Source organism: Triticum dicoccoides, chromosome 2B (assembly GCF_002162155.2).
Source record: "Triticum dicoccoides isolate Atlit2015 ecotype Zavitan chromosome 2B, WEW_v2.0, whole genome shotgun sequence".
In the NCBI taxonomy this organism is placed as follows: Eukaryota; Viridiplantae; Streptophyta; class Magnoliopsida; order Poales; family Poaceae; genus Triticum; species Triticum dicoccoides.
This window is the reverse complement of record NC_041383.1, coordinates 84,036,669-84,048,787: the sequence shown is the minus strand read 5'-3', so window position 1 is coordinate 84,048,787 and position 12,119 is coordinate 84,036,669. Positions and strand designations below refer to the sequence as shown.

Below are 12,119 nucleotides of genomic sequence, written 5' to 3'. Positions count from 1 at the left end.
ATAAAGGTATTATTCTTTGTAACGCTTAGGCTTTACAAAATCAACCTGATTAGTATTGGTAGAGGGCTGTATGACAGTAATGCTGGTACAAAATGTAGTATGTGTCTTGGGTGCAGCGCAGCATCCATCTTCAGGCACCGGCTCACTTTGGGGCTGATATGTGTTGTCCTTCAGAACTTGCTAAGACATTTCTTTTTGTGTTGTAATTGAAGTTACTCATCATTGTCTTGGTTGTGCTGAAGTTTGCCATCTTTCTGAAATATATGTAGTTGACTGTTCCAAGGACGGGAACCATATTGCTGTGGCAAGAAAGAATTCACTCAGGATATTATCGCCAGATTTGAAGGAAACATGTTGCATGGCCCTCTTGTTTCAGTTGTGGCCTGATAGTGATTCAGAGGGCACTGACATCAAAGGTAATGAGTCCCCTTTTTGGTTTTTGGTATATGTCTCAGGTATATATTGAATTGTTGGGTTGCTCCAATTTTCTTGCTGTTATTTTCTGTATACACAGTCACCCCTTCCCCAGTTCTGTAAGGATATGCAGTTATGCCTGATGACCTCGTGGCTGATCCCGGCACTAACATAATGCAGTTTCATAAATATGACTATGTTGCTACCCTGAGAGTTGACTCACGATAATGTTCTTTTCCTTGTAAATTGATTTTTAATCTGTAGTAGATCGTGCTAGTAAGCATGGTTATTTTTAGGTGCAAAATGAGCGAGCAACACACAGCTCACAAATATGATCACATTGCAGGATGAACAACATGGTGTAAAAAATGTTTGTGAAGTGCACCACAGGCTAAAATTTGTATCATAGCCATCTTCTGAAATTATATATCGAAGAACCATAAAAAAGATGCAAAGTTCCGTAGGAAATTTTGAGATGATATTAGGAAACAATATAGTGAAGTTTGGTTTATTCATCCCATGACCTTTGTGGTGCACACTCTACTTCTCCAATCATTAGATTCATCGATTTAGTATTATTTACTCTTGTCCTTGCAGATACACCACTCAATACATCAAATCATGTTTAGTAGTAGATGTTACCATGATTCTTTGTTGATGTTATATTTTCAAAATTTCATCAGTGGATTCCATCGGGTGGGTTCGCGATGATAGCATTGTTGTCGGTTGTGTTCGATTGAATGAAGAAAGCAATGAAGAGGGTTATCTGGTACAAGTTATAAGAAGCGGAGGAGATACATTTTTCGAGGTGAATTGTTCTTCTAGTTCTGGCTGCTTCTCCTCTTTTGATTCACATTTTGTTGTATGGTGTTTCTTTGGTGAATGTGTCATTTGCTAAATGTTCTTTCTGGGAACATTCTTGGGTAAAGCTACCTCAATTTGGCAAATATGTATTTTAAAACATATTTATGCACACAAGACTAAATGTGGTCAATAGTTGTATGTGTTTAAGAAATGTAAATCAAATACTTATGGTATTATCCTTCAAAACACAATTTATATGACAGAAAAGTGATCCCATTAGATTCACATTCGAAAGTGCTAGTAACGATTGAAATTTTCTATGACAGTAACCACATATTATTAGAGTAATAATCTATGACAGTAACCCATTAGCTTAATGAATCAGATGTATCTCCATTATCTGAATGATAGTCTTGATTTTCATTTTATTGTTGGTTGTCTGTGTGTGAGAAATGGTGTTTTCACTCTGCACATGTTGGCAAATTATGCTGAAATCTAGGAATGAAAGCACCCTTTGGGCCATACTGTGCCCGCTGCCAAAGAGATCTCAGGCTTGTGGGATGTGGTAATAATATCAATATTGTCACTGACTTGTAGATTGTATGAAGACTAATCTTTTGAAGTGGCAGTTGTCACTTGTAACTCCTTGGGAGCAGAGTCCATTAGTAAGCTACTTGCACATATATGTATCCAAAATTGCTGAACTGATATTTGGTTTTCATAAATTTATCCTGAAAAGATGTAGGAATGCCACATGTATGCTAAAATCAAGATGTATTGGGCTATTGCCTATTAGGTTCTGTAATGGATATGATCACGTATATTTAACTTACGAAGGAAAACTCAGCTATATGCGATGACCCTTTTGTATGACCCTTTTGTATTGTATAACAAAACATATTTACTAAGATATTCTAGTTTGTGCCCCCTTTGACTTCTGAATTTCTGTACTGACTGGCTGAAGTTAATGTTGTTGCTTTCTTAATGCCTTATAGAGCTCAAGCAAGCCAGTTGTTTTTAGCTATGATATTTTCAGAGGTATAATGAATGATATTTTACCATCTGGAGTTGGACCAAATCTGCTATTGAGCTATCTGCATCGCTGGTATGCAAAACCGGACTCAACATTCTTTATTCAATAATACTTCTATAATCTAGCTATTGTTTATTTCATGTACTTTGTGTGCATGGTGGTGTTGGAAAAAATTGTTTTCCCCATAAATACTGTAAGGGAAGTCTCTACGTCGGGAATAATTATTTAACAGAGTGCACCATAGTACCATACAGATAGATAAAATATTTGAAAAGGGTATTTGCAAGATGGATTCTGTCATTATCTTGTTACTGTTGTCATGTCTGATATATTTGTGTAATTTGACAGGGATCTCCTGGTTGTTACAAATAAAAAGAGCACTGAGGATCACATTTCTCTTTTGAAATGGCCATCTAGAACTGATGAGGAAAGAACTGTGGTATACCTCAAAATGGCGGAGGATAACTATAGCCCTAGGATTGATCTGCAAGGTTTGACATAACTCAGAAAACCACAATAAAATACCCTATTCATTGTTTTGAAAATAATATACTCCTTTTGGCTTTCAGAAAATGGCGATGGCAATGTTTTATTGGGGTTTGGCGTGGAGAATGTTTCGTTATTTGAGAAGATCACAATACTGGTTGGACCTGAACAGAAGGAGGTTGCCCCTCAACATCTCCTACTTTGTTTGGCTAGTGAAGGGAAACTAATGATTTATTATCTTGCCAGGTAGTTTTTTTGTTGAAACTTGGCAGTGCCATAGTTAGATGAAAAGACTGTTTACTTTTGTACTGCATTTCCTATATACTGACATTTTGTTTTTCCTTGTTTTGACACTGTTCTAATTTAGGATTTCGGACCCTTCTGATTTACCTCAAAAAAGTCTGTCTACCATTGAGGGTACTAATGTGAATAAACAAATTTCTCCTGCAACTGCGTCTGATAAGCATCCTCCAAGTGTTATTTCAACTTCACACGACGGCAAGAGTCTGCTCGCAGGACATGGTACGATGGCCACACACGACGGCAGCAAGGTGAGTCTTCACCTTGTTTCATTTCAACTTTTGAGCTCCAAAATTTTGGGGATACAATTTCTAGAGTTTTTGTATTTGGGCCTTCACACGAAAACCCATTGGAGGTGGTGCTCCTTCCGTGTCCCTGTGCCTGTGCCGCTGCTGAACCTAGAAGTGCAAAAGCAGCTACATCTCTTGGCGGGTGGAGGAGCACGCTCGCCCCGACCATCAGGGTTTTAAAAAGAACCACCTGCTAGCTACCGGCCCTTTGAGGCTTTGGGTCGACCCTGAAGCAGCTGCAGTATGACGAATTAATTAGTTCTTTACCTGTATATAATGTCTATTACAGGAGCATGCAGTGGATCAGTCATAGTCCTTGAATAGCTAACTACTGTAATTATATTGTTGCATTGTCTCATCAGTCTCATTGCTTGCTTTTGAACATTTTTTTTGACTGACAACGTCTATCTTTTTTGCTGTAGGCGAAGAAAGAGAAGGACCCAGGTGAATCGTGTAGAAGATTGTTCAGTGCTGTATGCGAGAAACTCAGAGATGAGCGCGAAAAATACGAAGCTAAGCCTGAAAAATACAAGGATGAGCTCACTACAGATTCTAAAGACTGGACTCTTATACCTATAATTGAAAAGAGGCTGAATGCTCCTACTGATTGTGCTGAACCACCAGCAGAGTACTACAGGGAATTGACTGAAGAACTGCAGGCGGTACGAGATGCAGTCTTTTCTGTTATGTTGTTGGTTACATTGCAAATGGATTGAATCACTGATGTTTCTTGATGTAGGTAACCAAAAGAATCATTGCACGGAAACATGCATTCGAGAGAGATGATTTGGTCAAGACGCTGCGAAGGTTGATCCGTGAAATCTCTCAGATTGACTCAGCTGACTCATTTGTTGACAAAAAAAGAAAGGTAATGCGAGTTTTTTGAAGTATAATTATGGATTTTGTTAGCATACTGCTATAGATGTTTATTTTATGATTGCAAATTGCAATATATTTGCTCCATCCTATTATATATATATACAAGTATGTGCTGTACTGTTCCCTGTCTATCCAGTACTGGATCGTTATTACTAAGTGCGTATGATCCAATGTCTAGATGTATTTGTGAATATTCATGTTTAGATATGTGGGGCTACACTTATTTTTATTTCTCATGCAGACCGAAGCTGTGCAAGCATGCAGCTGGCTTGACAACAGGCTGAAAGAGCAGGGGTCAATCTCAATATATAAAGTTCCTCCTTCCCTAACATGTAAAGATATACAAAACTGGATTAACAAGCTAAAACAAGAGAGAAAACCCAAAAGGTAATTCTGGGACACATCCTCGAGTTTAATTTCTCCTTCCATTACGTAACACTATAAAGGTATCTTTTTTTCATTAGAACGAAACCTAGGACTTTTTGGTTGATATACCCTTCTACCTATATTTCTTTCCATGCCTTGATGGAGTGATGCAGTAGTCACATCTTTTTAAATTAAAAATGCGTTTATTTTCCATTTGTAATGTATAACTAAGATGCTTTATTCAAATAATCATTTCTATGCATTTGCATTGCCATCCTTATTGTTTTGTGTATTAGATTATTTAGACTAGCTTCAGTTTGAAAGATAACTCTGTCTAAATATTTCTTGTTGCGAACAGCCTTGTAAAAGCATTGGACCCTGAACAGATTGAAGTTTTCTGTTTTAACCCATGCCAAGACGGTGCTCTCGGAAATTTTGTCAATCACTTCAGTGATAGGTTGTCTGATCATGCACAGAGGCAGACGTATCGACATGGAGAAGACTCCTGCCGTCTATTGGAAATTCAGAAGCCAAATGAAAACCCACCTAGATGGATGTTGGTTAAGGTGCTGGACGATGGTCCTCCAGTCGAAGGAGTTCATCCTGTCGTGCATTACTTGCGGAGTGATAACTGTTATCTATCTGCTTTTAGTAACAGCAAGGGTCAAATTTATGAGCTTGTGGAGCATGACTCTATGCGAATGATCGAAGGCTCTCTTCCACTTGGATTCGATAGAGACTATCCAAGTCTCATGAACTATGAAAGACCGAATCCTCTTCCAAAAGGTGTAACTGCTGAAGATAGAATGTTGGAAATAGTTCTGAACATGGAGTATTTTTCACGCGGCATTGGAGCGCTGTCAAGATACGACCATAACATTCTGGCAGATCATAATGTGAGTGAAGATGTAAAGCAAGAGATGGTTCGAGAAATGCTAGAGGCATTAGCTCGGGATGCTGTAATTTTAGCTGAGGTGTCACGGATTGTTACTGTGTTCCTGTCAGTGAACCAAAACTGGAAGGAGTCGCATTCCACCCTGACAGAACTCCTGTTTAAGCACATGATGCTTTGGAGGGTGTACTCTGTGAAGGTCCGGACTGGTGCGCACAATTCTAAGGATGACAACATCCGGCGATTTACTCAAGAAGCATTTAAGTTGCTTAATCTGGTTCTTAACGCAAAGGGTCCTGGAGCTATTGAGAATAGATCCATGGCACCTGGTGATGATGGCAAAGGTGATGATGACTCTGGTGGTGATGACGTAGAGCAACAAACACCTGAATCAAGTCGTGGACGGCCTGCTAAGGACAAGAAATCAAAGATGTCTGGATCTGGATCGCTTGACAGGTCTGATGATAATCTGGGCGGTGGCCATCATGGTGGAACCCAAAAGTTAAATTATGATGATTGCAGACCGGAGATAACTGAGACCAGCAAAGTCCATATGGCTTTCCTAACAGGATTGATCGTTGGCAAGAATTTTCTTCAGCCTATGATCAGCCAGAGCCTCACAAAAAGTGGTCTTGAACTTCCAATCATCAGTAGAAGAAATGTGCAGGCAAATGGTACTGGTTTGGGTCAGGTGATGTCATTAGCACATGAAACTTCATCTGGCCCTGTTGCTGGGAGTTCGATTGAAGATTATATGACCAGCATACCTATCCCATCAACACCAATTTATACTGGCGAGACCCTTTTCGAAATTTTTTCCGTTGAGACCAACTTAAGCTTGATAAGTACCATTGTACTTTATGATGACCAGGGTGGTACTCTAGTATACGAGTCAGATGAAGGACATAAGGAAAAGTTTATTCGCCGGCGCTCCAAGTGGCTGTCAAAGCATACCGGAAAAATCGCAGCTGATTTCACCGTATGATATTTATTCATAAAGTAATCATGTTTTTCTTTTAGCTATTTTGGTGTATTCTTTGCTGATTTTTTTACAATATATACATGCAGGATTCTCTTATTCTGAGAGGACCGAGCCGTCCTATGACTGCTGGTGCAGATTGTTGGATTTTTGAGATCAATGTGCCTATTGAGTCATCATTCGGGTTGGAAGATTCTGAATTCTCTGACACAATATTTGAGACAACCGTGTGTTTGGATGACGATTATATGGATAGTCCACGTTGCAGCTTAATGTCCATAAGAGGTGGCTTCATAAACCTCTCCTCTATTACATTTACCAATGCTCTTAGATCTACAGTTAGGCTTGGTTTTGATGGTCCCTTGAATGAGGAGCAGTTTAACCTCCGAGGTATGCTTACGCTATCCATTGAAGGGTATGATGCTAAGTTTACAATCTTGAAAAGTCGAGTCCTTCTATATCCTGTCGGTCAGACAAAATTTGAAGTCCCTCTACTTAGACATGTTTTGGCACTTCCCATTGGATGTCGTATACATGTCAAAGGCAACTTGATGCTTGGAAGACAGAGGTTGCATGTAGATAAGCATCTTCTACTTGATAGGAAAACAGTAGAGGTTGAATGGCCTATTGTTCCATCGATTAAGGCTTGCATATGTATTGAAGTAAGTGAGTTTCCTTAGTAGCAATCAATGTCTTGATGTGTAATATCAGCATGGCTTATCAGCATGAATATTCTTGCCTGAATCTCTGAAGACTTCTGTGTCTGGATGTGTAATATCATGTGTAATATCAGCATTCTTGCAGTAATATATCTTTGAAGTCTGTGTCTGGATGTGTAATATCAGCAGCATGTGAAGTCTGTGTCTGGATGTGTAATATCAGCAGCATGTGAAGTCTGTGTCTGGATGTGTAATATCAACATGAACATTGCCTGAATCTTTCCAGTATTGTGTTTTTGGATAACTTGAAATGAGTTCTTATTAGCTGCTCTGTTTATCGTGGACATTTTGGTTCAAGTATTGTAAGTTCAGGTAATGCAATCACAGACCCCATATGTACATTCTACAGGCCTTTTTGCAGAAATGCGGGACTGATTGCGATTGCAATCACAGGTGATATCAGCATTAAGTGGCTTTTTTCTTCTTCTTTTACTATGTAGCTAGCTGATAATTGCAGCAGGATGTTGTCGACTGTTGGGCTTTCTATATAAAGCAGGCCTGAAGTGTTTGCAGTCCATGTGAATGGCAATGGTTTTCAGTTTCAGTGAGATTTTGATGAAATTCAAATGGCAACATATGTAACATAATAGGTTGGTGCAGAGGTTTGGAGCAATAAAATGCTTCATTGTCTAGAAATGTGTCTCCTGAATATTTGTGAGTTTACCTGAAGCAATGTAGCTGAGGGTGCCAACGACGACAGACACCGTCGCATCAGCATCCTCATCGCCGACGATTTTCTCCATCCCAAAGTCTGTTATCTTGGGTACTAACTGGCCTTACGCGGTGCCGAGGGCGATGACATGCCGGGCCGTCCAGTAAGAGCCACCTGGGGCGTCCTCTCATGCAGCAGCTTGAACAGAGGCCCCTCCAGTATGTAATCATAGAGGATCATGCCGACATTTCTTCGAATGCAATAACGGACGATGTTCCGGTGCCTCACTGTGTTGAGTAACTTCATCTCAATGGGGAACCCGCACCGTGACAGGTCGACCGTCTTGACAGCCCACTATTTTCCGACCGCAAACTGTGTCTTGTAGACGTGTGCCGGCCTTTGCCGATGACGTACTTTTGCTCAAGTTGTCGGTGGCCCGGAGGATGTCTTCGTAGGTCAGATCCTCTGGCAGCTCCTCTGTTGAGTCGAGGTTGCGCACCGAGCCGCTTTTCACCGATAGGCGCTTCGACCTCTTCACATTGTAGTGGATAGCACACAACGTGGCAACCATCACTGTGAACATGACAACAACAATGCCACAAATGACTTGTGCGTTCCTCCTTCGGGTTTTCCGAGACTGATCTCTTGAGCAAGCGTCCTTGCCAGGATGTGTGCACAACTGAGCGTTCCTGCGAAAATCGTCGGGAGACTCGTCGGCGAGCTTAGCCCAGTTGCCAGCAGGGAGCTGGCCGGAGAGCTCATTGAAAGAAACATTCATACAGAGAGTGAGATCATGCTGGAAAGCTGCGACGGAATCGGACCGGACAACGAGTTTGCCGACAAGTCGAACACCTCCAAGCTCCGAAGGTTGCCAAGACTACTTGGGATCTGGCCACTCAGTCTGTTGTCGCTAAGGTTCAGATTCCTGGAAATGTACTGAAGGTTGCCTAAGCTGCTTGGGATGACACCTTCCAAAGAGTTGCCACCAAGGCCCAGCTCAAGAAGGCCCTGTGTTGCAGTGAAGGAGTCCGGAATTGTTCCGGTGAGCTTGTTGCCACCGAGCAGAAGATATTGCAGGCTATCAAGTGTTGCAAGTGCAACCTCTGCAGGTATGCTTCCATTCAGGAGGTTACTTCCAAGGTCCAAATAGAAGAGCCTCTTGCAGTTCTTAAGCTCTGGCGGTATCGGTCCGGTGAGCTGGTTCGCTGACAATGGCAGAGTCCCGATCATGCTGAGAGCTCCGAGCCCGTGCGTTATCGGGCCGGCGAAGTTGTTGCCGGACAGATCAAGCATGGTGAGGTTGCGCCATGAGCCGAGCACACTCGGTATCCTCCCATTAAACCGGTTGCCACTCAGGTCCACAAATGACCACCCTGTGTTCGTGCCCATATCTTCAGGCAATAACAAGCTACCACTGAACTGGTTGTCGTTGAGCCTGACCCTCCAGAGGGACTGACATTCAGCTATCTCGCCGGGAATGCCCCCACTGAACTGGTTGTGTCCAACGACAAGCACGGCGAGCCGGCCACCGGTACAGACACCCGGCGGGGATCGCGCCATGGAAGCGGTTGCCGGTCAGGTCGACACGAACGAGCCCATGGGTAGTGTTCAGTCCCAGCGCTCCTGGGACCTCGCCGGTGAAGTTGTTGTACGCCTGGATGAGCTCTCTGAGCTTCCTCGCCTGGGTGATCCCGGCAGGAACTTCTCCGCTCAGGCTGTTGTTGTAGAGCTGCAGCTCCTCCATGTCCGGCATTTCCCACAATGCCGGAGGTACTGTCCCATGGAGCGTGTTCTTGAACAGGGGCCAGCTTCCGCAGACGGCCGAGCTCGCAGAACTCCGGCGGGATCGTCCCGGAGAGGCTGTTATTCTGCAGCTGGAGCTCCACCAGCTCCCGGCATTCCCGATTTCTGGTGGGATTGTTCCGGCGATGGCGTTGTCTGCCATGGAGAACCTCTGTAGCCTGCTCAGGTTCCCGACGAACCGTGGAATCGAGCCGTTGAACCGGTTGCCGTTCAGATACAGCATCGTCAAGGAGTGGCATCTCCCGATTGCCTCCGGAACAGGTCCGGCCATCCCGTTCTTCCATACCGCCAGGCTTTCCAGGTCGAAGAGCTCGCCGATACTCGCCGGCAGCTCCCCATCGAAGCTGTTGTCGTCGAGGAACAGCTGCTGCAGCCTTGACAGGGACGCGAAGAAATCCGGCACCGTGCCGCCGATCTTGTTGTAGGATAGGATGATGTCGGTGAGGTTGCCGCAGTTGGCAAGGCTGTCAGGAATAAGCCGTGGCCTTCACGGTGGCGACCACGTCGCGTGCGTGTGCGTGCGCGCACCGGACGCGTCGGGTGCAGACTGAGCTGCATCGGGTCCGTGGCGGGAGTGCACGGGTGTGTGTGTGTGTGTGACAGCACGTATATGTGCGCGTGTGTAGGTTGGTTGGCGAGACGCGCGCGGGTGTGACCGCGCCGGGCGCAGGACCCGGTCGCGTCTCGTTTGCGTGCGTGCGCGGCGGGCGCGGGAGCTGTGGAGCGCGGGGCGTGGCGAGTGGGCAGTGGGGCTGCGTCGGGAGCGCGACGTGGGCGTTGGTGCGCGCATGTATAAACCCCCGACCCTGCGTGTTGTAGCTGGTGGCTTGAGTAAAGCAGCCGTTGTTGCGGCGGCGGCGTTCGTGCGCCGGGAATACCTTGCTGTGTCTACTGTGTGCTTCTCGTTCTTCCTCTTTTTCTCTTCTCCAGTGTGTGCCAACGAGAGAGATAGTTCAGTAGAGACAGAGAGGTGAGCTAGGGCGGCCACGGCTCCAACTAAGGCTCCGGGGGAGCTCCCCGGTGATGCTGTTGCTGTCGACGGCGAGGTAGGTGAGCCGGCAGTGGGCCGGGAACTCGGGCAACGGTCGCGAGAGCGCGTTGGTGCTGAGGTTCAGCACCCTGATGCCCGGGAGCGCGGCCAGCAGCTCCGGCGGGATGGTGCCCGAGAGGGAGTTGTTGCTCAGGTCCAGGTGCTCGAGGACGGACGCGCCGGCGGTGGCAGGCGTCGGGATCTCTCCGGCGAGCGCGTTGCCGCCGAGGTCCAGCTTCCGTAGCTGGCGGGAGGAGAGCAGCTCCAAGGGCACGTCTCCTGTCAGGCGGTTGCGCGCCAGGAGTAGGGTGGCCACGCCGGAGCACACGGCGAGCGCGGCCGGGACGGGGCCCGCGAAGCCGTTCCTGCTGAGGTCGAGCGAGGAGATGGCCGTGGGAAGCGCGCAGAGGCGCGGCGCGGACGCCGCGAGCGCACCCGGCAGGCCCAGCCCGGAGAGGTTCAGCGCGGCGACCGCGCCGGCGGCGGTGCACGTGACGCCACGGAACGCGCAGTGCTGAGTGTGGGTGGAGGCAGAGCTGGTGTTGGTTTGCCAAGACAGGAGGAGGACTCGCTGGGAGGCCTCGGGTAGGGAGGCGACGAAGGAGAGGAGGACGGCGACGGCGGGGAACCGGAGAACTGAAATCGGATCACCAAATCCGGACACGCACACCCACCAGCACAGAAGAAGCCGACGGGGATGCGACGCTCGCTCGTCATCGGTTGTATTTTCGCCATTGTCAGCCATATGCTTGCATTGCAACCGAGCAGAGTGGGGCAGAGCAGGTGGCGCATTCCGCACCGCAACGGCGGGGATGACGGGGTCATATTCCGAGTGCGGATGCTAAGGGGACGAGCCGAAAATCCTATACTTAGAGCATCTCCAACAGCTGCGGTATGCGCCGCGCGCAAAAAACCTGTTTACCGCGCGCGCTTCGGCTGGTTTAGCGTGGCCGCGAGCGCTGGCTTCAGTAGCCGCGCTATAATGTAGCGCGCGCTCGCCGCTCCAGCAGCGCGCAAAAATACAGCACGCGCGACTCGCCGGGCGCGCGCGACTTAGCTACAAAATGGGTTTGAAACAATTATCAAAATGCAATGAACATGTGAAATTTGTCACAAACATCTTCTAACCAAGTCATGCACACAAGTTCATACCCACAAGTTCATCCAACCAAGTTCAAAATGCAAAGTAAAGTTCAAGACATATAAATGAAAGACACATCAAACATCTTCCTCGTCTTCGTCCTCATCTTCCGAAGACGATTCTTCCGCCTCCGAAGATGAATCTTCCTCCCTATCCTCATCACGCATCGCATCACGTGAAGCTCCGACGGTGTTGGCAAGATCTTCAACGGCATCTTCACGGGAATGTGTGTGACGAGGCACATCAAAAGACATTCCACCCATGGCCGGAGGTGCACCTGTGCCTCCCATAAGAGTAGCGAAACTCATGCCTCCCATGGCGGCGGCGGCGG

At 46.2% G+C, this 12,119-nt stretch overlaps 1 protein-coding gene and 1 pseudogene across 1 annotated transcript in view; one reads left to right on the top strand and one right to left on the bottom strand.

Annotated features, from left to right (window-relative positions):
- Positions 1-7,387, top strand: part of LOC119360535 — a 34,171-nt gene extending 26,784 nt beyond the window's left edge. The window contains exons 5-15 of the mRNA XM_037626132.1: positions 270-416; positions 1,098-1,222; positions 2,214-2,323; positions 2,600-2,742; positions 2,821-2,983; positions 3,105-3,288; positions 3,750-3,989; positions 4,067-4,195; positions 4,448-4,593; positions 4,931-6,443; positions 6,533-7,387. Coding sequence (XP_037482029.1) covers positions 270-416; positions 1,098-1,222; positions 2,214-2,323; positions 2,600-2,742; positions 2,821-2,983; positions 3,105-3,288; positions 3,750-3,989; positions 4,067-4,195; positions 4,448-4,593; positions 4,931-6,443; positions 6,533-7,123 — 3,491 coding nt within the window. The 3' untranslated portion in view covers positions 7,124-7,387. The remainder of the gene's footprint in view (positions 1-269; positions 417-1,097; positions 1,223-2,213; positions 2,324-2,599; positions 2,743-2,820; positions 2,984-3,104; positions 3,289-3,749; positions 3,990-4,066; positions 4,196-4,447; positions 4,594-4,930; positions 6,444-6,532) is intronic.
- Positions 7,388-7,791: 404 nt separating this feature from the next.
- Positions 7,792-12,119, bottom strand: part of LOC119360534 — a 12,343-nt pseudogene continuing 8,015 nt past the window's right edge.